At 35.7% G+C, this 26,822-nt stretch overlaps 1 protein-coding gene across 7 annotated transcripts in view; it reads right to left on the bottom strand.

Annotated features, from left to right (window-relative positions):
• Positions 1 to 7,680: 7,680 nt before the first annotated feature.
• LOC105482143 (frizzled class receptor 3) overlaps positions 7,681 to 26,822 on the bottom strand; it is an 81,216-nt gene continuing 62,074 nt past the window's right edge. For all 7 annotated transcript variants that reach the window (XM_024792901.2, XM_071068452.1, XM_071068456.1 and 4 more), the window contains 2 exons: positions 26,055 to 26,288; positions 7,681 to 19,177 (listed from right to left, as the gene is read on the bottom strand). In XM_024792901.2, the coding sequence (XP_024648669.2) occupies positions 18,964 to 19,177; positions 26,055 to 26,288 (448 nt within the window). In that variant the 3' untranslated portion in view covers positions 7,681 to 18,963. The remainder of the gene's footprint in view (positions 19,178 to 26,054; positions 26,289 to 26,822) is intronic.

Genomic DNA, 26,822 nt, shown 5'->3' on the forward strand with positions numbered 1-26,822 from the left:
CAAAGAAATGGTGCATTTGCTTCTGCCGGTTGCATGAAATTACAGTCATCCAGGACCCTTTGAGTTATATTCTTGGCTTTAGGTTCAAACCACACAGAGAAAAGTGTGTATTTGGAACAAACAATGTTCATGAAGGCAGTTATGGTTACAAATTCTCAGGGGGGATTCACCATACTCCTGCCAACCAACGCTAAATTTGAAGCAATTAAGTTTCTTTGATGTCCTGTTCTGCATGACTTCTTTTTTCCTCCCTCACCTTCACATTGAAAGTATACCCCTTTGGAAGTCTCCTATTACATTCTCTAATGGGCTGGAGCTTAGGCTCAATCTCTTGCCCCCACATGCTGTGCTGTCTCTAGAGTTCAGCAGAAACTCTCACAGCAGAGCTGCTTCTGGTGCTTATTACCAATGATTTTTGCTTTCACTTTGTTTTTGACTTTTATTGGTAAGATCAGGGCAGCTTAGCAATGCAAATTACAAAGATTTTCATACATAGTCCAGAATTTGTGCTGTTTTCGTTGGGAAGGTCACTGAAAGTATCTAATCTTTCAAGTGCTAGAAATGCAAATTCCCCAGTTACTCCTCAATCCGTTTGCAACTGCCTTTACTCCTACCCACTGAAGTTGTTCTTTTCAATAACCTCCATGATGTCAAATCAAATTGTCTTTCTCAGTCATCATCTTATTTGATCTTTTTTTTTTAAGACAGGGTCTTGTACAGTGGTAGCATCATAGCTCACTGCAGCCTCAAACTCCTGGGCTTTAAGTGATCCTCCTACCTCAGCCTTCTGAGTAGCTGAGACTATGAGCTAACCACACCTGGCTTTTTTATGTATGTGTATACATATATAAATTAATATATAATATATAAATTAATATAAATTAATATATGTTTATATATAAATCTATATATTTATATATACATTAATTTTTATATATTAATATACAAATAATACATACTAAATATATAATATATAATATACATAAAAATATATATAACCACACCTGGATAATATATAAATTTACATATATTTTTACATATATATTTATATATAATTTATTATATAAATATTATATTTATATTATATTTAATATATTATATAAATACTATATATTTATATATTATATATGTAAAAATATATGTATATATGTGTGTGTGTATATATATATTTCTTTTTTGTAGAGACAGGGGTCTCACTTTGTTGCCTAACTGGTCTCAAACTCCTGGCTTCAAGCAATCCTCCCACCTCAGCCTCCCAAAGTGCTGGAATTACAGGTGTAAGACACGGTGTCTGGCTTTATTTGATCTTTTTTTTTTTTTGAGATGGAGTTTCACTCATTACCCAGGCTGGAGTTCAATGGCATGATCTCAGCTCACTGCAACCTCCGCCTCCCGGGTTCAAGCATCCTGCCTCAGTCTCCCGAGTAGCTGGGATTACAGGCGCCTACCACCACGCCGAGCCAATTTTCTGTATTTTTAGTAGAGACAGGGTTTCACCATGTTGACCAGTTTGGTCTTGAACCCCTGACCTCAGGTGATCTACTGGCCTCAGCCTCCCGAAGTGCTGGGATTACAGGCATGAGCCACTGCGCCCACTGCCTTATTTGATCTTTAAGAATCATTTGATTGGTTGAACCACTCTCTCCTTTACAAATCTCCTTTCTCTCCTGGCTTCCGTGATAACACATCCCCCTGACTGTCTCCCTATCTCACAGGTCTCTCCTTCTCTGCTTTCCTGACCTTTTGTCCTCTACTCAAATTCTCTTCACTACAAAGTCTTCTCCAAGGTAATCTCATGTAGCCGGATGGCTTTAAATACCATCTAAATCTTGATGATTCTCAAGTTTCTATCTCAGGTCAAACTCAACCAGAGCTCCAGACTCATATGTCCACCTGCTTACCTGGCATTTCCACTTGGATGGCTAGCAGTCACCTTACATCTAACCAGTCCAGAATAGAGCATATGATTTTTCTCTCTCCAGCATCTGCTCTTCCCCCAGTCTTCATTTCAGTAAGTGACACCATAATCCATGAGGCTGCTCTAGTCAAAAAACAAAGTCATCTATTATTCATCCCCTTTCCTTCATCTGTCACGTCCAGTACATCAGTACGTCTAGCTCTACTTTCAAAATACTTCCCTTTTTTGTTCATCTCTACAACTAGAATCTGAGTACCAGCCATACTAGTATCTCTAATGTGTACTGGCATAGTTGCTTTTTGAATTGGTCTCCGTGTGTGTGTGTGTGTTTTGTTTTTTTTTAACACAGGATCTTGATCTGTCACCCAGTATGGAGTGCAGTGGTGCAATCTCAGCTCACTGCAACCTCTACCTCCCTGGCTCAAACGATCCTCCCACCTCAGCCTCTCAAATAGCTCGTGGAACCACAGGTGCACACCATGACACCCTGCTAATTTTTTTTTTTTTTTTGTAAAGATGGGTTCCACCATGTTGCCCAGGATCCTATGTGCAATCTTGGTCCTAACAACCCATTTTCTATGGAGCTGCCGAATAATTTTTTAAAAAAATAAAATTATGTCATGTTAATCCCTTAACTAAAACCACTGTTTATTACTTTAAACAATATCCACATTGTTTATGAAGACCTTTAGGGGTCTCTTATCAGACCATGTTATAATATTTATCACTATCTGAAATTAATGTTTATTGTTTGTGTTCTCCCTTTAGATTTAAAATTCTGATTACAGGACTTCAACAGAACAAGGGCATTTTGTTCCCTGACATAATCTCAACAATCAATAGGTGGTCAATAAACATTGATTGACTCTTCCATATTCTACAAACCCCTCTGTACCATCAGTCCTCATGGCAGAAGTTCTTCCACATGTGTGCCTCCATGATGCTTTGAGCACAGCAGTATTGCAGTTCTCAGGTGTTTAGGAGCTCATCTCCTCACAACAGTGTGAGCTGTGTGAGCTTTGCAAGATTAGAAACCATGTCACTGGCAGGGCGCGGTGGCTCACGCCTGTAATCCCAGCACTTTGGGAGGCCAAGGCAGGTGGATCACGAGGTCAGGAGATCGAGACCATCCTGGCTAATACAGTGAAACCCCATCTCTACTAAAGAATACAAAAAGCTAGCCGAGCATAGTGGCGAGCGCCTATAGTCCCAGCTACTCGGGAGGCTGAGGAAGGAGAATGGCATGAACCCAGGAGGAAAAGGTTGCAGTGAGCTGAGATTGTGCCACTGCACTCCAGCCTGGGTGACAGAGCAAGACTCCGTCTCAAAAAAAAAAAAAAAAAGAAACCACATCATTTTCTCCTTTGCATGCCTAGGGTCTTACAAAAGGAGTAGGTAAACAAATGAGTATTTACTGAATAAATGAATGAATGAATGCTATTGAATGGTTACAGATACTTGAACATCATTTTCTAAAGCAATTTTCATCAACAGACAAGGAACAATACACAAATGACCCTTGGCTCTGAAAACAACCAAAATTATGACAGCTGAAACAGGCTTAGAGTTAAATATGTCACGTAAAGAGCCTGTATCAATGAACAGGACAAGGAGAAGAAAGGAAGGATTTTTCAATTTTTTTCTCCCCCAAAATAGGACGTCAAGGAGTTTTCAGTTACAGGATTTAGCTTGTTCCCACCTGAGAACCTCTGGATTTGTCAATTTTAGTGCTGTAGCAGGGGCTCCAGAAATAAGCCAATATCTGGCCCATACATTTTTGGAATTTTCAGAAATGCTTACTACCATCACACTGAGAATGCACGGGAATCTTTGTCACTATAATAAGGGTTCATTTGGAATCCACCAAATTGATGAGTGGAGGCCCATGCATTACCTGTGCCCTGGGGGCCTGTTACCAACAGTTCCCCTAATCTGGCTCAACTGTACCCTATCTGTCGTCAGAGAACAACTTCCCTCTTTCTGCCTTTCTGGTCACCTGGACATGTGAGAAATCAAAAGCTTGCATACATAGTGTATGAACGTATTTCCCACATTTAGCAAACACTTTTCCAACGAGTCTGGTGTCATGTGGCGTGTTTAAACTCCTCTGCTGTTTTTATTATTGTACAGTAGCTTGTCTAATATTATTTGAGGCTGATGAGGACATTCCATTGGCCCCAAAGGGCTTTTAGTCTTGAGCTGTCCACAGACATAGTGAAAAGAGCTCAATATAATTCTTCAGCTGCAGAATAGAAGACAGTGACTCATCAGTACCTTAGTAGAGAGCTTTTGTTATTTTCAAAATATTTTTGAGTGCCTGGTGTTGTAGCTTTTGTTTGTTTAAATAAGTGGATTTGTGTATAACTCTTTTTTGTGTATGTTCACAGTCTCAGGAGAACCCAGAGACTAGATACTAAAGCTGTGTTCCCTAATTTTTCAATAGTTGGTACATGTGAAAATCTCATTTTTCCAAAGCCTAAGTTGCTCCTCATCTCCTTCTGACGAATGGGTTCATTTGCTGGTGGAAGTGTGGGGTTGGAAAAAAAAAACAACAAAAAACCACCATGCTTGATTAGATTAAAAGAGAAAAATGAAGACCATATGGAAATAAATGAAAACTGAAAAAGTAATGGTAAAAAAATAATAATAATAATAATAAAAGAGATGAAATCAGAAGAAAGGCAGCAGGGACCGATTGCTCTTATTAATCTCAATTCCTCCAACCTGCCTCCACCCACCTCAACAGTCTGTTTCATGGCAACTGGCCAGCTCTCTGAAATGTTTCTGACTCTTAATGGCCTCCTTGGGCCATTTTCCATTACTCATTTGTTTACTGCCTACACTTTGCAGATGTGGAGGTGTGAGGCTTAGTATATTAGCTTTCTATTGCTGCCGTAAGAAATTACCCCAAATTTAGGGGTTTAAGCAACTTGAATTTATTAACTTCCAGTTCTGTAGCTCAGAAGTCTTGACGTGGGTCTTACTGCCTTAAAGTCGTGATGTCAGTGGTTCCTTTCTGGAGACATTCAGGAAGGATTAATACCTTTGCTCATTCTGGTTGTTGGCAGAATTTAGTTCCTTGCAGTTGCAGGACTGAGAGCCATATTTTCTTGTCGGCTGTCAGCTGAAAGCCATTTCCAGCTTTGAAAGGCTGCCTGCATTCCTTAGCTCATGGCCTCTTTCCTCCATCTTTAAAGCCAGTGACCTTGGGTTAAGTCCTTCCAATGTTGAGCCTTTCTTAGCCTTCTTCCATTGTCACATTTCTCTCTGACCACAGCTGGGAAAGGTTCTCTTCTTTTAAGGAATCATGTGATTAGATAGGGTCTCCTTGCATAATTCAAGATAATCTCCCCACTTCAAGATCGGTAACCTTAATCATATCTGCAAAGTCCCTTTTGCCATATAAGGTAAGGTATTCTCAGGTTCTGGGGATCAGGAAGTGGACATCTTTAAGAGGCCATTCTTCTGCCACACTTGGAGTAGGGGTCCTGAGCAGTTTGACTTCTGAATAATTGCTCCTGGGAAGCTTAGAGAAAGTGGGGGGTTGGAAACAGGTAGAATGTGAGGGCTATTTTCTAATTATGTAAAGCACATTACCAGTGTCTTGTTTTCACTGAGAACACCCAATTAGGAGGGCCACGTAACAATCGAAAAATTCCCGGGTAAGATACTTTCACCAAGAGTCTCTTCAAAACAAATGCTAATTGTTTCTTTAAAATTAACGGAAAGGAAAGGCAGCTAGAAAATGAATGGGGCATTAATCAGAGAATTTTAGAAGGGACCTAGAGATTATTTTAATTTACAAAAAAATTTTGTTACACTTTTTAATTGTAGATTTACATGCAGTTTAAAGAATACCCACACCCAGTTTTCCCCAGTGGTAACTATGATATAAAAACCAGGAAATTGGTATAGATATAATCCATCAATATTAATCAGATTTCATTGGTTTATATGCACTCATTTGGGTGTGTGTATATGCAATTCTGTGCAATTTTATCACATGCTGATGTGTGTGGCCACCACCAGTCAAGATACAGAACAGTTTAGTAATTTTTAAAGTGGGCTCTTCCAGCTGGAAGAGAGTTCTGTCTCCGTGCTTCAAGAGATGCTGTTATGGACAGGGGTTAAGAAGGGCTGGGCCAAATAAGTGGAATTCAGGGATCTTACACTTCTTTTAAACAAAAGGGTGCTTTTATCTATTTTACGTACTGAGACTACATACACTATTTTATTTGATGAAGGATCCCATAGCTAAAAAACACTGGCTTAGTCCAATACTTCCATTTTGCAGATGAAGAAACTGTGCATATATGTACCTCTGTGCTCCAGCATACACGCTGATTAATCCTCAACTGGCGAATGACCGGCATTTGCCCACCAAGTTAGCCAATGATCAACATAAAACACTCAAAAATACCCTCCTCCCTTCCCTCAAAGGTGAATCTTAAATTTAGCAACAATAATTTAGGATATTTTTCCATCTTAATTAAGTCTTTGGTTTATCTTAGAAATAGTCAGGAGATTAGGGACTTTATTTGGTTCACTGCCTGGCACATAGTAGACAATCAGTGCCTCAGGGAAATATTTGACTTTAGTTGACAAATTTATTTGGACAATTAATATGTATATATACATACTTCATCATATAAATAGCTAGACCCTTCAATGGTTAGAGGGAGATGATTGTAAAAAAGGGCTCCTGTTTTTCTGCATAAACTTCGGATTAACAGTAGTGTAGAGGTTAATTCGAAGTTTATGTACACATAATGTACAATGCAATCTTCACTGATTTTACAGCATCTGGAGATGAGTGTTCAGTTCTTTGGAAGACTTTAAGAGGAGTATTCACAACTGGAGTGTTTTGGAGAAGAACTAGGGTCTGACAGGATGTTATAGGATAACTGGAGAATAGGAATTGGAGAATAGGACACATTTTGCCTGCAGAGATTTGGAGGAAATAGGATACCTTTTTTTTTTTTTTCCAAATGTCTAGAAAGTACTTCTGTGATAGAATTATTGTATATCTGTAGAATAGTATCAATGAGTGAAGGTATAATTTCCACTCAATATACGGAAAGTCTTTTATAACAATTAGAGTTGTCTCAAAATGAAATGGAAGGCCAAACAACAAAAAAACAGACAAAAATATAAAATAAAATAAAAATGAAATGTAAGGCTTTACATAGTGAGCTTCCTGCTACTGAAATCATTCAAGCAGAGGGTTATAAAGGATGGTGTTTTGAAGGTCTGCACCAGGTTAAGCTGGACCTTAGGATTTCTAAGGTCTCCCAATAAAAGACTGTATGATCGAGGCAAGATATATGCTAATACATACTACTAATAGTTTAAATCCTCTTCTGCCTTCCTGTGCATGAAAATAAATCACCTGATAATTTGTTTGCTTATATGGGTAGGATTTCTTATTGGGAAATTGATATAAATACAATACTTCAATGTATTTAACAGATATTTATTGAGCCTCTAGTATGTGTCTAATAGTGTAATGTGCTGAAGATATAACAAGGAACAGAGATGGGTTTTATCTGCATTGACAAAACAAGTAAGAGAAAAAGGGATATAATATAGGATGGTGTGTGTTTATTTCTATGTGGCAGACTACTGTGATTCCTACATTATTATATGAAAAACTTAAAATATGAAAACATTTAAAAATGCAGTACAGTAATGTTAAATAGACTGTTTAAAGGGTCTGGAAGATGACAAAGAAAATTATAATTAATCAGGTACTAACGACAGAAAAGAGAACAAAGTTTTTAATTTTATTAAAAATTTCCAATTTATAACCAAAATATACAACCACTACATTTAAAATCAGTTTGTACACTCACAGTTAAAGTGCTAAGAAAAAACATTTACAAAAACTGACATCAGTCTACTGTAAACAAAATAAATCTACAAGAGCAGAGTGCAAAGCACATCAGCTAATGTGAAATTCCCAGTTCATGCTCTAACCAAGTGCACTTGCCCTGTACATCCCAACAACAGCAACTTTTCCACTCATTTGGAAGTGAACCATTTTAATGAACATATAAAAAAGAAACACAAAGAACTAATACCACAAAATACAAGTCTTTAGCATAAACACTTTCTAATTAGATGTTTATATGATAAACCAAGATTAGACATTTAGAATCACCTCAGCAATTTGATTCAGAATAGTTTGGAAAACTAAACTTCTAAGTGCCAGCTATTTAAAAATGATATATTTTTTAGAATAATGAAAAGGATACGTTTTCTACCTTTATAGCTCTTGAAAAAGTGTAACAGTAAAATGGGGAAAGACTTTTTTTTTTTTTTTTTTTTTTTAAACAAGCATGGATAGTGTTCATCTGTAAATGTAGTATCAATGAGAAAGAGCTAGAAGACAGACCTAGCCGTTGGTCAGGTAGAATGAGGGTGAAGGAGATCTAGGATGCTTCAGGCATTGCCTTTGAACTTAAAAAACAGGATCAGCAGGCCGTGACTTCATAAGGCCCATAAATACAAATGACTAGCTCCCTTTCTCAAGGTCACTGAAAAAACACAGCAGTTTCAGACATTACATGGGTTTGGGCAAAGGAGGCAGATTTCCAAGCTAGGTCACTTAATGATATCTCTTGCCTCAAAATGTCCCATCAACACTAATTTAAATGATTTCCACTTTTGTTTTAAAGCTTAACATTCTACTCATTGAGATTAATTTGCGCTAACAGCAACGTGGTTGCTTTTAATGCAGATTTCTCTTTAAGAGAGCTAAAAGGGCTATAGTCACTAACACTTTAATATAAATTAGTTAAAGCAAATTTCTAACACTTGAGATAGGTTATATTTTGGAAGTACTGATAAGAATAACTAGGGGATAGAAGGCAGGTAGGGAAGTTCTGGAGAATGTAGCATTTGAGGAATAGGTCACATGAAGAGGGTATCACGAGCATATTGCCCAGGAAGAAGTGTACCAAGCAATTATTGAGAGATCAAAGTAAACTTTCTCCACTATAAAAATGTATCTAGAGTACCTCTGTGGTGTACTAGATTAGTTTTTGTTGGCTAATCTTTTACCCTTATTATTCATATTATTTATATGATGAGATGTAGTCTGAATTTGGAACAACTCAATTTACAACCTATTAAATCATAAAATTGGGGATTTCCTGTGTAGGAGTTTCCTATTTTTTTGTATGATCTTCAACTTATATACCTTTATTCTTATAACCTGAAATAAAGGTACAAAGAAAATCTTTAAATGGCATTTTATGGCAAATTTGTTTACTATACCACATAGCAGTATTCATTAATTTAGAATGCCTACCAAGAGGATACAATTCCAGTTGCCAAAATTTGAGTCCATATTAGATGTGAGGGGGAAAATTGTTTTGCCTCTAAATGATACTTACAGATGAATCCTTTTATGTCAGGTTGGTGAAAAACTAACTGCGGTTTTTGCCATTAAAAAACTGGCAAAAACTGCAGCTACTTTTTCACCAACCTAATATATAACAATATCTCAGATTATAAAAGCTTTAAACTACACACAGAGTTAGTGAAAGCCTTATTAACATATATATACTCCCAAAAGGTATTTACTTCAATTATGAAGTCATTTTGATAAAACATTTTTGAAAACTGGAAAATTTTACAACAAAATAAAGGATAATTTTTTTAAGGAGAATTTTCTTGGTAAGACTTGTGGTTATCTGTAGAATCTCCTTCATAAAACATCTGATATGTTGATAGGGTTAGGATGAGAAGTTAACATATCTATTCTAAAAGATCTTTTGTTTGTTCCTTCTTGAATATATATATTATGAAATTGCCAGCATCTGATCATTTTTGACCAATAAAACCAGCAATTTCAGGTGGTTCAGAATAATACTGTATTATCCAATTATGACCATGTAGCAAAAACCTTCTTGGCCTGACTCTAACAGAGAACAACTGATCTACTACAGGAGCTGATCTACATGCTGAGATGTGACCATGATCATCTAACAACACTGTAAAAAGTTAAGAAAACAAGATTAAAAAAGGCTCAAAAAACACCTCACATTAAATAAATATGAGTCTTGGGTATCACAAATTAGAGAGTGAAGTAACTAATAATTACTGTTAATTATGATACATTTACATAAATAATCCTCAAATTCACTATCAGATTAAAATACAAAAAGTATTGTTTTGGTAAAATATTTTAGTTTTGAAGAAACAGCTTCCACTGTTCTATTAAATAACAAGATAAGAGAATTTACTCGTTTTTGAGTTGTCGAACTTTTCTTTCTGGGGCTAGAGGAAAGGGATGGTGGATGGCATCAATATCAATCTTTATTATGCCAAAGTGAATGTCTAAATCAGTCATTCCTTCATATATGTGATACTTTTACACTTCAATGAGAAAATAAAACACAAAGATACAATTTGGCATTTGAAAATAAAAGCAGGAAAGTTGTTGGAAGTTGGGGTTAAAGACGTGGTGATTCTAGTGAAGTTAAATATTATAAAAAGATGAATGCTACAAAATTCGGATTTAGTCCAACTCACAGCTAAGGTAGAAATAGCACCTGATGGCAAGAGAATGTCCAGCCTAAAATTTTCACATTGGGGAGTCCTATATATGATTTTTAAAGTTTTTTAAGTTCATATAAAAAGAAAATAAGAGTATTTTTAAGTATACATTCACCTCAGCTCAATGTAAAGAACTACTGTGTTGATCTTGTCTCAGAAATATGGAATTATTTCATATTAAATGTTTCTGCTGACAAGATGAGTTCAGGGAAAAATTATCTGAGGCAGGGAAAAGGGAAGACATTTGTAAATTTCCTTTTAAAAATTTAGAATGGGAGGAGTAGAGAAATAGGAAAATGGTGGATGACTAAACATAAAGTAAATCACTCTAGGATTACTTGCTTTATCTTACAGGATATCCCATTATTAAAACCCAGAAAATATTAAATGAAATATCTGAATCTCAGATTCAATTTAACAAATGTGATCACAAAGACTTGCAGAGCCAGAGAACTGAAAACAATTTTTTTTTGGTACGCAATCAAAATAACATAATACAGGCATCTCTGAATGAGAAAGGCTGGGCATCTAATTTAATTTCTGACAGCCAGGAGAGAGTTACATGATCCAGTGAAATGACATAAGACAAGGAATCAAGTGGAGCTAAAGAATCACACCAGAAACCAGTATACCTTCCTATATCAACTTTCCACTATTCTCTAATCATCAGATCTTATCCCAACACCCAGATTTGAACCAGTGTTCAAAAGATTGATATGAGCTAATGTAGACAATCAGAGCAAACACAATGATCTTTAAAGGTAACAGGAACTTCCTTGGCCTAGTGCACAGAGAACACTTAATCTACCAGAGAAATCTGAAATGTAACTAATACAATCTCTTTTTTTTTTTTTTGAGATGGAGTCTCGCTCCGCTGCCCAGGCTGGAGTGCAGTAGTGAGATCTCGGTTCACTGCAAGTTCCGTCTCCCAGGTTCACGCCATCCTCCTGCCTCAGCCTCCCGAGTAGCTGGGACTACAGGTGCTCGCCACCACACCCGGCTAATTTTTTTGTATTTTTAGTAGAGATGGGGGTTTCACCATGTTAGCCAGGATGGTCTTGATCTCCTGACCTCGTGATCCGCCTGCCTTGGCCTCCCAAAGTGTTGGGATTACAGGCATGAGCCACTGCACCTGGCTAATTTTTGTATTTTTAGTACAGAAGGGGTTTTGCCATGTTGACCAGGCTGTTCTGGAACTCCTGACCTCAGGTGATCCACCCACCTCAGCCTCCCAAAGTGCTGGGATTACAGGCGTGAGTCACTGCATCTGGCCTCAATCTCTACATTCTATCCCATGACATTTAAGGAACCCTTCGAGAAACATTTTCTGTATGGCCAGAAAAAAATTAAAAATAGCAAGCCACACTGATCTCTAACAATACTTCAAATGAAGACATTCACTTGCCCATGGCAATCTGGCAACTATATTTACGTAATAAACCTAAGAATGCAGCTTAAGAATAATTACTGAACAAAAAATTTTCAATCAACTCCTCTGAAATTTCTTTTATATTTTATAATTATTTTAATATTGGTAAATTGAATAGCTTTTAAATTAGCCATATGAACCACTGCTTTGTTCACTAATTCGATCTTGAATACATTTTGTGTAAATTTTAGGCTAACTAGCTATATTCACATTTAAGAGAACAAAGACCACAAAATGTTATGTCATTCTTTTCTATATATCAATTTAAGGTGCTTATATTGGTACTTAAGAAGACTTTCCCATTTAAAAAAGCCATGTCTAATATTTATAACTTTCTTTCATTTTATTACCTGTAATATAATTTTCCTTTTTTGAAATTACTTAAAATTGCTAATGGAAAAAGTTGATAACATATCTGAATCCCATCAATTTACATGCAAATGACAATAATACAAGTCGATCTAGTAAAATAATACAAGTTGATCTAGTTCATGGGATGAATAACAAGAATAAAAATGAGACCAAAATAATGATTATAAAATGGTCATAGGAGAACTAAATGAGAGCTGGGTGGAATTTTAGACGCCATCTAAACTAATTCTCTTGTTCCCTAGAGAATGAGAAAATGGAGGCAGCATGAGGTAAAATGCCTTGTCCAAAGTTACACAGTTAACTGCAAAAGAGAGGCAAGACTAGAAATCAAGTTTCCTCACTCAAAATCCTATGGTATTTTTAAAAATAAAATAATGCATTTTTACTAATCATTAAAAAAAAATTCTGCCAATTTAGAAAATTTTTTTTTGTTTAATTTTAGACTCCAGGATAGAAAATAGAAATTATTAAGCTCTAAGTTAAAAAAAAAAAAAAAAAAAAACAACCAATAAGCACAACACAAAGAAATATCTGCAATTTAGCATATACAAACAAGCTGACTTATACAACAAAAAGCCTTAACGCTACAATAATAATAAAGTAATCCATCCTACTTCAGGAAATATGACAAAATATCAACCTTAAAAAATCTTTAAAGACTAACTTTACCAGTTAATGGTAATTAGCAAAATAATGAAACAGTGAATCTTCAAAATCTGAATTATTTCAAGGTAAAAAAACTTGTTTAATCTCTATTGGGAAAAACTGGTGACAGTGACCAATAAAATGAGCATAAAGTATAAGCAACACTTTCACACCAACAAAAATATTCAAGAAAGAACATAACAGATTTCCTGAGGCAGATGATGATTAAAAAAGTAATCTGAAGGAAATCATCCTTCAATGCATTTCAACAGATTGAACTACTGTGTCTTAGGAAGTAAGTAATGTAGTGGTTTGGTGTTTGAGTGAAAACTTTACTTTCTTTTATATTTATGTCAACAGAATTTTACTTCCTAATTAGAGATCACAGAATAAGAAACATGTTTAACTCATATTAAATCTTTATATATTAAATATTTATAAATCAACCAAATAGAAATGTCTACAAGGATGGCTGATTCTGGGTAGACTTTAACATTTTCATTCTTAGAAGACTTGGATCCTGAGAGAAAACTGTAATCCTATATCAATTTAATGACTAAAGAGGAGGACAGGATTAAGATTAAATCAGTAAAAAACCCAGGAGATTGATTACAGTCAGACGGAAGGCATAGTCTTCCTACTCCTTTCCCAAATTCATCTAATTGGAACAAAAGGAGGAGAGAAAAGAATGAAATTATGAAGAGATGCCAACACAATTATTTTCATACAAAATAGGTCAAAATTATATAAGAATAATGTATAAGATTATACAGCTACTAGGAAATACAGCTGTATTAAATGTAAACATTTTTTCTTAATCAGTTGTAAAACTACATAAAAACATTTAAAAGAATCATGAGTTCCTTTGTAAATCTAGGTTCCATAAAAATGCTATCCTTTGTGAGTGAAGAATGGAGAAAAAATCCTTACTTTACACAGTTTAAAAAAATTATAAATGTGTACAATTCTCATAGTGTGATGACTTAAAATGTAAAGTTTTGCCATGATGAAAACCAACAAGTGAATGACTTTTTCAAAACTGTTCTCAATCAGAAAGAATTAGGTACATAAAAGCCAAAAAGTCAAAGACAAGAAACGTTATAGGGTCTACATTCTTCTTTATATATATATATTTTTATAATTTAAGTCAAGCTAATGTACTTACACAATTTCATATAAAAGGAAAAATATAATGAATATCCCCAAATTTGTTCTAGAAATTCAACTACATAAAATTTGAGAGCATACTCTGGTATAACACATATTAAAGAACCAATACAATTTAAAAGCATAACCTACTTTTTAAAGGTTAATTGGATGACCGATTTAAAGACTGTACCAAATGAATACTGGTCTAATTGCCTTATTTTGTTGTTACTGCTAAAAAGAAATACTAATGAAGACTGTAACCTTGTTTTCTACAGCCCCCCCCAAATTCTAACAAAATCAAATGATATCAGTAGAACAATTTATGGATCAGGCATGGTGGCTCATGCTTGTAATCCCAGTGCTTTAGGAGGCCAGGAGTTCAAGACCAGCCTGGTCAACATAGTGAGAACCATCTCTACAAAAAATTTAAAAAATTTGAATTAAGCCAGATGCAGTGACTCATGCCTGTAATCCTAGCACTTTGGGAGGCTGAGGTGGGCGGATCACTTGAGGTCAGGAGTTTGAGACCAGAACAGCAAAACTCCTGGCCAACATGGCAAAACTCCATCTCTACTAAAAACACAAAAACTAGCCGGGCGTGGTGGCGTGCACCTGTAGTCCCAGTTACTTGGGAGGCTGAGGCAAGAGAATCACTTGAACCCAGGAGGTGGAGGATGCAGTGAGCCGAGATTGTGCCACTGCACTTCACCCTGGGCAACAAAGCCAGACTCCATCTCAAAAAAAGAAAAAAAAAAAATTAAAATTAGCCAGGTGTAGTGGTGCACGCCTACAGTCTTAGTTACTTGGGAGGCTGAAGCTGGAGGACTGCTTGAGCCTAGGAGTTCAAGGTTACAATGGACTATGATTATGCCACTGCTCTCCAGCCTGTGTGACAGAGCAAGACCCTGTCTCTAAAAAAAATTTTTTTTAAGTAGAATAATTTATGGGTTACAGAGCATTATAATAAATGTTATTTCATTTGATCCTTACAATATCCAGTGAGGGACGCTAAAACCAAAAATTACCTTATCCACATTTTACACTGAAGAAACAAAGACTCAGAGAAATTAAATGACCAGCCCAGTTGACATCATGAGTTAAATTCCAATCCCAAGGGAATTTTCATTACACTAGACTACGTAAGTCATCCAAATATGGTAATATGTAAATGTACCTTTGGCATGTCAAAAAGCAATATAAACATCATCATAATGAAATTTTGGTATGTTGATATTTTCTAAGCTCCAGCAAATGATTCACTAATTTATATAAAAAAATTAAATTGTTCATTTCACAGAGATACAGCCTAAACTAAGATGGGTACAATTTGAGTTATTTCCAGCTATTATCACAAAGAAATTGATGAGGTAGGTTAAAATGTAGTAAATTTTTCTAATTTGAACACATTCTTAGAATTTTTATAAATCTGCTCTAAGAGCAGCAGAAAAAGGAAGGTTGATTTGAAGATTAATTTACCCAACTGGTCCACAAAGATCTAACAGCATAAGACTAAAAGGAGTCTAATTACTCACTTCTAAGAATCATTCTTTATCTTCTAAAATTAATTAAAAGGATTGGTACATGTCTGTACATATATTTCTTTAATTACAATAGTGACATGGACTGTTATCTATGCAAAATATGTTTCATTCAGTGTATTTTACATGCTTATTACCTGCCATATATTATTCTGGTAAAGCAGAGACTTCATTTCAAATACATTGGTTAAATTTAGATCTTTCCAATTTATTTGATGTGAGACTCAGTACTAGAGTAAAAGCAAGTTGTGTGGCAAGAATTGTTCATTTAAATATTTATTGAAAAACTGTATGAAGCCCTGTGCCAGCTGAGTTATTGACCAATTGTTCTTTGAAACAAACTGTTTTGAGTTTAATATTATCTTAGATCTTTTGTCTAATTATTGAATAAAACAATGTTGCTGAAATCAAAGTACTTTTTGAAAAGCTTTTGATAATATATTAACATTTTAGAGAGAACTATTGTTTTCTCAGTTGTCAACTGAAAAAAGAAAACACTAAACATTATCATATGCCAATCAAAGTTAAACATATGGTAGGAAAACTGTCCAGACTTACTCAGATTGGTTTAAGCTAGTTGAGACTTGAAACTGCTGCCCAAACTAAATACTGTTGTTTAAAACCATGGATTAACAATATTACATAAATTTTGTGGGACAAAATAAAGATACTTACTGAAAGTAACTGAAAAGTCACTATAGTATTCCCATACATACCAACAATTAATTTGACAAAGAAAATACAAATGAATATATAAAAATGTAGAAGCACGAAGATTTTCATAGTGATGTTCACTTAACTGTCTATACTTGGCCCACTTGTAAAAGAAAACCAATTAACATTTTGGCAGTTGATAATATAATGCAGATGGCAATGAATGACAACATCTTCGAGCTCAAACTGGTACCTTCTACATTAACTTATTTTTGTTTGTGAATGTTTGTTTTGGTTCTCTCATGCTGTTTGCAGGAGAGATTCTCAGACAAAAGCTTCATGAATTATTGATAAATGAGTTGTTATATGTTTGGCTTTCAGAGAAAATGTTTATTAATTGTCAGTTATGAGGGAATTCAGACCTACCTGCCTTGAGCATTAACTCCAGTTCCAAGGCAGTGAACACAGAGAAAAACTGAAAACACTTTGGGCCAAATATTCAAATATCTCCCATGAAGAGTAAGTCATATTATCATATATGTACTTTGAAATATATAAAATAATAGACAAATTATTACTATCAGAAAACTGACTTTGCTGCCTGAAGAGAAGATTCTTTTTCAACACCTAACTTCTTGGCAGTTTTTGTTTTAAAGGGTGAGAAAGAAAGTACACATGAATTCAACACGTCAAGGAATATACTACAGCAGTCCTCACACCTCTTAAATCCACAATAACCTAATCCCTTATCATTCATAATGCTTTATGGTTTTCAAAGAGCTTTCACAGAATTTTTTTTCACTTGGTCTTAATTTGACAGCTTTGTGAGGTAGGTAGAGTAGGTATTTATCTTCTATCTTCATTTACAAACAAGAGAACTGAGGCTCGGAAAGCTGAATTGTTAAAAGGTCATAAACTATAATAGCAGAAGGCAGAGCCAGGCCTCTTCAGAGTCTAGAATAAATCTTCAAAGTATAATTCTTGGATTATCTGCATAAGAATCACCTGCAGTATTTTTATAACTACAGATTTTAAAGTCCTATCACTTTGGCCTTACTAAGTCTCTCTAAGAGTGGAGCCCAGAACTCGGCATCTGATGCAGAACAACTGAATATCAGATAATGATATGAAAGCCAAAGACTGAATCCATGTGGATGTTCATGTGATATATGATGCCATCAGATCAGCAGGGGCAAGTTATAGTAATGAGTTTCAAGCCAGGCTGCAGATTAGAATCACCTGGAAAGCTTTTTTCCTTTTTAAGAAAGCTACCAATTCTTACTTGTATGAGGAGAAGGTGTTAGGCATCTGAAGTAACCCAAGTGATTCTTACCTGCAGTCAGGGTTGAGGACCCTTGTTTAAATATGCTTTTTACATAATACATCCAGCATGTTCCAGCAATTTTCTTTCTCTTCTGATTATTTCATGCCTAATAAGGTTTACAGTTTATATTGTAAATTATTTAAACATTACCAGATAAACATTTTTTACTTTTTTTAAGATTAAATGATATTCATAGTAAGACTACTAATCATGCTTCATTTAGCTACAGTGATTTTCCAATATCAAATCAATCACCACTTTGGACTGAGGTTATATATATTTCAGTTGTAAACAAGAATGATCCAGAATCTGAAAATAAGGGTGTGGGGCAAAAGCTGTAGCCTACTGGCTATTGGGCAAGGCAAGTGCAGACAATCAACTCACTATAGGAGGGCCTGGAAGCCAAGGTCTGGTGGCTTTGGCAAGATCACATCTCACTATTGAAAAATACAACAATGAATACAGAGAAAACATTTTGCCATTTTGTAAGTGTGGTTACCACAAAGAACCTTATAATGTATGATGTTTATCTTATTACATGCCTCCACAAAGCAAATTTTGAACATTAAGTTCTGTATGAATCAATACTATTACATGGGAAAAGATGGCCACAAATTAAAATTTTTCCATCATGCATATGGATAAGTTATAAAAACACAGCCAGTAAAAGTAATATTTACAAAAGTTAGAAAAACAGCACAATTATAGGGGAAAGAATGCCCATCTCTTTATTCCACTGCTAATCCAAATCCTGAATATCTCTGGATGAAGATTATTTCGAGAGAATGCTGAGAGAACCTTTCATAGACTAATCAAATTCTTCTGTTATACTTTTATTCTATTAGCTAAAATACCCTTGCTGATTTATCAAATTCTCCTACAGTTTAAAAACACAGTTCTTTTTTCCCTTAGTGTAAATAAAACTACAAAGTCCTACTATTCATCTGAGAAGTAAACCTTGCATAGAAAATTTCTTTAATTCTGAAATTGTTTTATTAACTGAGCTACCAGAATGTTATCTCACAACTAGTTTACAGCATATGAAAGTTCACTACAAAGCAGTCACCACATATTTAGGATTTTTCTAAATATAAAATGAGTGGGTTTATAAAAATGCTTACCAGACAAATAATTATCTCTTCATAACCTAGAAAGACGAATTATTTTTGTGATGATAGAATTCTTAGTGTTTTGGATGCCTTGATGTTCCAAGTTTGATGCAATATAAAAAGCAAACATTTACCTTTCCAGTGGACACAATCTGTAGTTGACTGAAAGCATGTTAACAGTGAGTTACAGCAATCAGTCATGCAAAAGGCAAAGAATAAAATCTTTTTAAACAGCACAAGTTTTCCACCTTAGACAAGACAAATTAAGCACTGGTTCCATCTTCTTCAATAACCCGATTCATGCTGGTGCCATGTGTGATGTGAGTCATGGGATTATTACTGAGATCTCTGATGCTGCTATGTCGTGACTGTTCATTGAGTCGATGAGAACTACTATGCCTGGAGTGATCTGTTAGTCGTGACATGCTGCCATGAGGTAGTCTCTCCTCCATTCCTCTGTAACTGCAGGGCGTGTACCTGTCACGAGAGAGTTTATTTTGAAGTGGGTAACAGAACACACTAGAAAATTAATAACACTAATAATTTTCATAAAAACGCCTCAGTAAGGGAAATTATTAGGAAATCAACCATGAGAAAGTAATAACCAACTTTTGATTGCTTAACTTCGTTAACACTGTAGAATTATTGACATGGCCAACAAAAGAGAAGAAATAATCCACTCAGAATTAAGGTTCCATTCATTCTCTGCAAAAGGACAGAAGCTAAGATTAAATAAGGCTGATCGATTTAAAGCTGCACTAGATATGGATACCTTTGTCATTCAAATGAGTTTTGAACAGGGTGGGTTCAGGGAGAGGGGTAACAACAAATAGAAGAAATGTGGCATTGTCCCTGGCAGCCAAGAAGAGTGGCTATGATCAGTAGACGGGTACACTCAAATTTTATTAAAAGACTCTGATTGGAAGAGGGAGAATATGAAATCAGAGGTGAAATCGGTATAACCTAAAAAAATAAATAAATGAATAAACTGGCAAGCAATGATGACAGTATGTGCCGAAAGCTGCTTTCCAGATAGCCCAGTTAACAACTGAATTAACTACCTGTAAATTATCTTAATTACCTCTCATCAGGGCTTCAGGCTGTGAAGATGCTCCTTCATGGAAGCTACATCTGCTTGGAAGTTACGTCCTAACACTTTGTAACCTATATTCTGGCTAAAGTAAATTCTTTGTACCTTCAGCTCTAGACCCAGCTTGGAGTTTGTGAGCTGGGCTCCCTCTGCTAACTGCAGGCTGTCTCCTTCTCTGCACTTATCTTGGAAAGCAGCAATGGAGCTGTTAAATTTTCTTTTGTTGCAGTCCTGACTCACTGAGCTTTGCCATGAGGAATAAGATTAGCTCTAGGCCAGTCAAGGTCAGGAAAATCAATTATGACTTTTTTATTAGGCCTTTGCTTATGGAGCTAGCATGCTATTTATCAATGATTCTGGCTTTATAGTGTGCTCTTTCAAGGTAAGGACCATATTTTATCCTTTAATCCCTAGTGCCTCAAGAAGTATTTGTTTAAAATACTTTTTGTTTATACTTACACCTATACATATACCATTTTGTAAAAGTATTTGATTTAGGATAATAAACCTCAAAGAAAACTTAGTATAATCTATAACTTTAATTAAGATTAAGTTTTAAGTAACGTTTCTAAAAATAATATATAGCAGGCTAGGTTTTTTTTTTTTTTTTTTTTAAACAGTCATCAAAAAAACTAATCATAAGCAGCTGCAGATCTGTTGGCTGTCAGAAAGCGTTAATCCACCATTCCTTCACAAAAATAATTGTAACAAATTTCATGACTCAGTGTGAATTATTTATAAAATTTAAAGATAGATTCATACACCACAGAGGTGATCTTCTAGTAACATTTTCATTAGATCAGAGTTTAAAACTTGAGAAGTCCTTTGAAAATTATTTTTTCAAAAAAACATGTATTTTGGCCGGGCGCAGTGGCTCTGGCCTGTAATCCCAGCACTTTGGGAGGCTGAGAAGGGCAGATCACCTGAGGTCAGGAGTCCAAGAGCAGCCTGGCGAACACGGTGAAACCCCGTCTCTACTAAAAATACAAAAATTAGCTGGGCGTGGTGGTGGGCACCTGTAATCCCAGCTACTTGGGAGGTTGAGGCAGAAGAATTCCTTCAACCTTGGAGGCAGAGGTTGCAGTGAGCCGAGGTCGCACCACTTTGCTACAGCCTGGACGACTAGGGCGACACTCTGTCTCAAAAAACAAAAACATGTATTTTTGTTTCAGTAAAGCAAAAAAGAAAAGTTAAATATGAAAAGATAAATATTTTAAACATTTCTCATGTTAATAGGTAAAATGTTATTTCTCATTCATTAAAAGATAACTTCATATTTAGGACCTAAAACAGTTTTAAATTTGTTCTGCATGTTTCGGTAAATAATGACAATGTTTGCAGATGAAAACATTTCAGAATGGGCTTGTTATTCTAGTCTAATAATTATTATTCTGCATAATGGTTGTTGCCTTAAAACTGAGTAGAAGATTTTTCCAAGTTTCCAAATATGACTTGGCAGCTGATTTGGAGATCTTTCACCTCTCAATGGCTACCCAAGCGTCTGTCTCAAATAAATATGGCAAATGAAAAGAGCAAAATATGATGCAGTTTTCTAGTAATGATATAAAGTTTTCTTTTAAAAATCACTATATAAAAATATAAGCTGAGCATTTTCTAAAATGAAATATAAAGCTTTGAGTTACAAAAACTCAAATAATATATTTTTCATAGAAAAATTTACTATATTGAATAATTTTATCTAAATTCATTAAGTGACACATATGGCCATCCACAAAACATTTTAGAATATGAACAACCTGCCCATGGATAATTAAGAGTCAACTACATAGAAAAGTAAATTTAAATATACTGTTTAATCTCAACTGTATATGTAGGAATTACCAAGTTTATTTTTTGACAGTCATTTAAACCACTGTGACCACTGACTCTAAAACACAATGTGAAAATGTAAATAAATTTTAATATAAGCTTAGACAAAACAATTAGGATGGTTAATTTGCTGCTATTGTCAAAAAGATACTGTGGTGCCTTCCAAAGTCAACATATAAAAACCTTGAAGACGACTGACTCTTTCTGAGTTTCCATAGTATTTGCTATCACTAATCTAAATAACTGAATTAACTGTAGTTTTACTAATACCTCCTTATTTATTCCCTAGCTTTTTCTCGTCATGGCACCCACTTACCAACCTAATCATTCATTCCCAAACCTCCACCTACCTACTTATTCACTTCCTTTTTCACCCACCCTCTCATCTAACCACCAATTACTTATTCTTTGAAGCTGACATATGTGTGTAGGTGTATTCACCTCAGCCTATTTTGTTTTATATAGCACAGAGATCAATAATTATCCAGCAAAGAATCTGGGCCAGAGTGAGTATTGGGAAGTGTGTGTGTGTGTGTGTGTGTGTGTGAGATCCCACAGCCAATGAGATGACTAGAAAATGACCAAAACATAGTGTTGACACACAAAGTTAAAAACTGACTGAAGCAGAAGGAAATCTCCATGAGATGGCTTTTCAAATTACGACAATCCTTGTTCAGACTTCTGGTTCACCATAGTCTTGGAATCTCTCAAATCTGCCCTAAAGTTCTAGGTACAGCAAAGAGTCCTACAGTATGAGTACTCGTGCGCCACATTACAAAACACCTTCAGTAGGGTGCCACTGTCATTCTGGCTCCTGAATTTCTGGGAAACATCCACATTATTTCTGAAGTCATTATTTATTTGATAGATGTGTACATTCCCTACTATATACATGCCTAGCACTGTGCTAGATACTGTGAAGGAATATGGTGTCACTTAGTTCTTATTTTCTAGAAGCTGCAAACTTAGCTGAGGAAAGACAATTATACAGAAAATAGATCATAACAAAAAGAATGATAAGCAATTTCTCTGACTCACATGCCCATTGTTCTTCTTCCTGTATTATTATTACTGTGAATATTTCCCAAGGTCTTGTTTTTGGCCTGTTGTTCTTTTTTTTAATAGTGACTCAAGGGATTCTAGCTCACAATTTTAATTGCCAACTACCTCGTATTGATGATTGTAAACTTTCTTATCTAAGCTACAGCTCTATTCAGATGAGAGTGGCTGAAATCTATTTTTAACTGCCCTCAGAAATTCTCTACTTAATATAAACTCATCTTTTACTGTTCATTCACCCTACTTATCTCCTCTAAGATATTTTCATGAACCAATCTGACCTTTCTCTTTCCTGCAGTTCTACATCTATTATCTTTAACACTCACTGTCTTAATTATATCCTGGCTTGTGCTATTATTTAATTGGTTCATATGTATATGTCTTATCTTTCCTATAAGGTTATATGCTCCTAGAATGCATAAATTACATGTTACTTTTCTTCCATACACATCTTATCTTTCCTATAAGGTTATATGCTCCTAGAATGCATAAATTACATCTTACTTTCCTTCCATATACATCTTTATACACAGTATGTCACATGCATAGATATTATACTATAAATAATTATTCATTCATCATTGAAAGGATAAGGCCAGGCCGGACATGGTGGCTCATGCCTGTGCCAGCTCTTTGGGAGGCTGAGATGGGGAGATCACTTGAGGCCAGGAGTTCGAGACCAGCCTGACCAACATGTCAAATCCCCGTCTCTAATAAAAATAAAAAAAAATTAGCTGAGTGTGGTGGCACACACCTGTAATCCTAGCTACTCAGGGGGCTGAGGCATGAGAATCGCTGGAACCTGGCAGGCAGAGGTTGCAGTGAGCTGAGATAGTACCACTGCACTCCAGCCTGGGCAACAAAGTGAGTCTCGGCCTCAAAAAAAAAAAAATAAATAAATAAATAAAAGAAATAAAGAAAGGATAAGGCCGATAATGTCAAATAAAGCTGAGTTCATGGAGGGTGGTGACTGATAAATATATGTTAAAAGAATTCTGATTCCCTCCCTCCTTATCAGTATTTTTAGCTGGGACCCCTAAATTACTGTAGAAACTTCCTAACTAGTCTTACTCACAATTTTCTTCATTCTGATGCTATTGCCAAGTGATTTTTCTAAAATACAAATCTGATTTTCTCACTTCAATGCCTGAAGTCCTATGATAGTTTCTCACTGCTGTGAGGGAAAAATGCAAACTCCTCAGTATGAATTCCTCTCCGTCAGTTGCCGAAACATGCAGTCTATGCTCTAGCCATACCCACGTACCTAACTACCTGCCTGTCTTCGTTGCCTCTGCATGTGCTGTTTCCTTGTCTTTAACTCCCAACTGCCTCCTCTGAATCCTATTGAAAGTAGAAGAGACATCTCTTGCGAAGCTTTCACTTTCTATGATTTATTAAATGGTTTTCTTCTCTGAGATCCCAATGCACCCTGTACACATTTTTACTATACCTACTGAAGTGTATTGTAATTGACTGTTTACTCTTTTGTCTTCCTTCTCTGCATCCCCAGCACTTAGAAGAATGCTTCTCATATAGGAGCGCTAAGTGGAACAAAAGGAGGAAGGAAGGAGAAAGGATCCTTGTGGTTAAAATGAAGTCACTGGTGATGTTAGAGGGTACAGTTCAGGCAGGTAGAGAGGAGAAAAAGACTACACTTTCAAGGCATAAAGGATGGATTAGGAAGAAAAATATTCAAAATAGTTATTTCCAAAATTTAGCCAGGAAAGGAAAAGGAAATGGATACAAGATAAATCAGCATCAAAGAAAGACTGCTGCTCTTTTAAACACAGGGTAGCTGACCAACAGAAAGTAAAAGAAAACAAGTTAAGAGGAAAAAACAGAAGATTAAAAAAGGAAAGTACAGAGAATCGGATCCTACACTAGGAGGACAGGGAGAAGACTGAGACTGACAGGACAGAAACAGCTGTGGAAACAGATGTTTTCAAGTGAACACAGAATCCTGTCAGTTTCAGGCATTATAATTTCCATTCTTTCAGTTTCCCAAACTAGAAATCTTAAAACAAACAAACAAACAAAAAAATCCCAAAAAAGTCTTTAGCACATTCCTTTTCTCTAGCTGCTAATATTAATTTCTTACCAATCTCTATCATTTCTTCTTTCTTCTTCTTCTTCTTCTTTTTTTTTTTTTTGAGACAGAGTTTTGCTCTTGTTGCCCAGGCTGGAGTGCGGTGGCATGATGTCAGCTCACTCCAACCTCCACCTCCCGGGGTTCAAGTGATTCTTCTGCCTCAGCCTCCTGAGTAGCTGGGATTATAGGCACCTGCCACCACATCTGGCTACATCATTTCTTCTTTCTAAATATCTTTCAGGTCAGCTCTTCCTCTCCTCCCACTGCCACCATTCTCCTAAAAGCCTTTATCATCTCTCAAATAAATTACTGAAAAAATCCCAAGCAGTTTCTAATTCTAGTGTCTCATTTTTCAAATTTAACAAGAAACGCACAGCCAGGCTTCTCTCAAACATTTTCTCTGTGAAACCAACCCCTCCCCAGCCACCAGAATTAATCACTCCCTCCTCTATGCTACTACTGTACCTAGTAAACAGGGGTTGGCAAACTAAGGCCTGCTGGCCAAATCCCATTTTTGCAAATAAAGTTTTATTGGAATGCAGTTACTTCTATTTGACTACATATTGTCTACGACTGCTTTCATGCTACAACAGCAGACTCAAATAGTTGCAATGGAGACCATATGGCTCATAAGGCCTAAAATATTTACTATCTGACTCTTTACGGAAAACGTTTGCTAACTCCTGAACTATACTATCATACTTATATGTTGCTTTGTCAATTACAATAATAGAAGCTGATATGAGGTACTCGCTGAGGCAGGCACTGTTCCAAGGAATTAGGTAGGCTATCTCATTTAATTTGTACAACATTATTAAAGAGGCAGATATTACTATTTTCATTTTATAAATAAGGAAACTGAGGCTTATCATTCCAGATCCATGTTCTAAACCACAAACTGACTACACTTCTTTCTAAACAGACTGTGAGCTTATTAAGAGCAAAGATCATGCCTAAGTCATCTTTGTATTCTTAGGGCCTAGCACAGTGCCAGATGTAGCAGGTGTTCCATAATTGTTTACTAAATTAGTCTTACTAAAATAACCACTTTTACCCGGTCTTCTCCCTGCTCAATCCCCTGCAATAACTCCCATATTGCTTACCGCATCAAATCTAAACAACTCTGACTGACTTTAAGTCTGACCATAGTCTGGACAACTCTATCTAGCAAAGTTCAAAGGCTTAATTATGTTCAACTTCTATTTCAGAATTGGCTGCTCTTCTTTCTTAAGCTGTATGACCATAATTCAGCTTATGAAATAAACTACACTACTAACAAAACTCACCTGCCATCACGTGATCTGTGGAGGCTGCCGTGGTAGCTGCTCACTTTGCTGTGGACGCTCCCTGCTTTGCTTCTTTGATCATCCACCATAGCCAGCTGAGTTGAAGAAGCATGGGTGGATGTTCCTTGAGTGGAAGTTCCCCTTGACTTTCTTATGATAGGAGTATTTGGATCCCTCAGGAGAGACTGAGCAAAATCAGGTTCCTGGAGTACCTGTCGGCTCTCATTCACTATCCTAGACAACAGAATAGTAAGTTTAACATACATACCAATCTTCCCACAGACCAATAAGCAATACTTCTGTGCAACACTGATATTATTCTTGAAATTAATTGCTCGCCAAATTAGATCTATAGGACTGATATGAAGAAACATTGTTGACAGAGGAAAGACTATAACAACAATCCATGTCAATCTGTCCCCTAAGGTGGTATGATGGAAAAAGGCCTGTGTTAGAATAAGGAAATCAGGATTTTAGTTCCAACTTTATCAACAAAAACATGATCTTAAGCATGTCATTATCTCTTCTTCCTTTCATTTCTTCATCTATAAAATGAAGGTATACAATTTCATCATTTCTAAAAGGTCCCTTTCAGCCAAAGAAATTTGTCATTCTCAAAATACTGAACTATTATGAAGATATAACTCTAAAATAGAAAAATTGTTTTCTTGCATGGTTTATATAACTAGTAGAGGCTTCACTGTAGCATGGATACAACATTTAAGTTGTAAGAGCAGTTGTTTTAGTGTACGAGTTGATTTTATGCAG

The sequence above is a fragment of the Macaca nemestrina genome, chromosome 8, assembly GCF_043159975.1.
Source record: "Macaca nemestrina isolate mMacNem1 chromosome 8, mMacNem.hap1, whole genome shotgun sequence".
NCBI classification, from domain to species: Eukaryota; Metazoa; Chordata; class Mammalia; order Primates; family Cercopithecidae; genus Macaca; species Macaca nemestrina.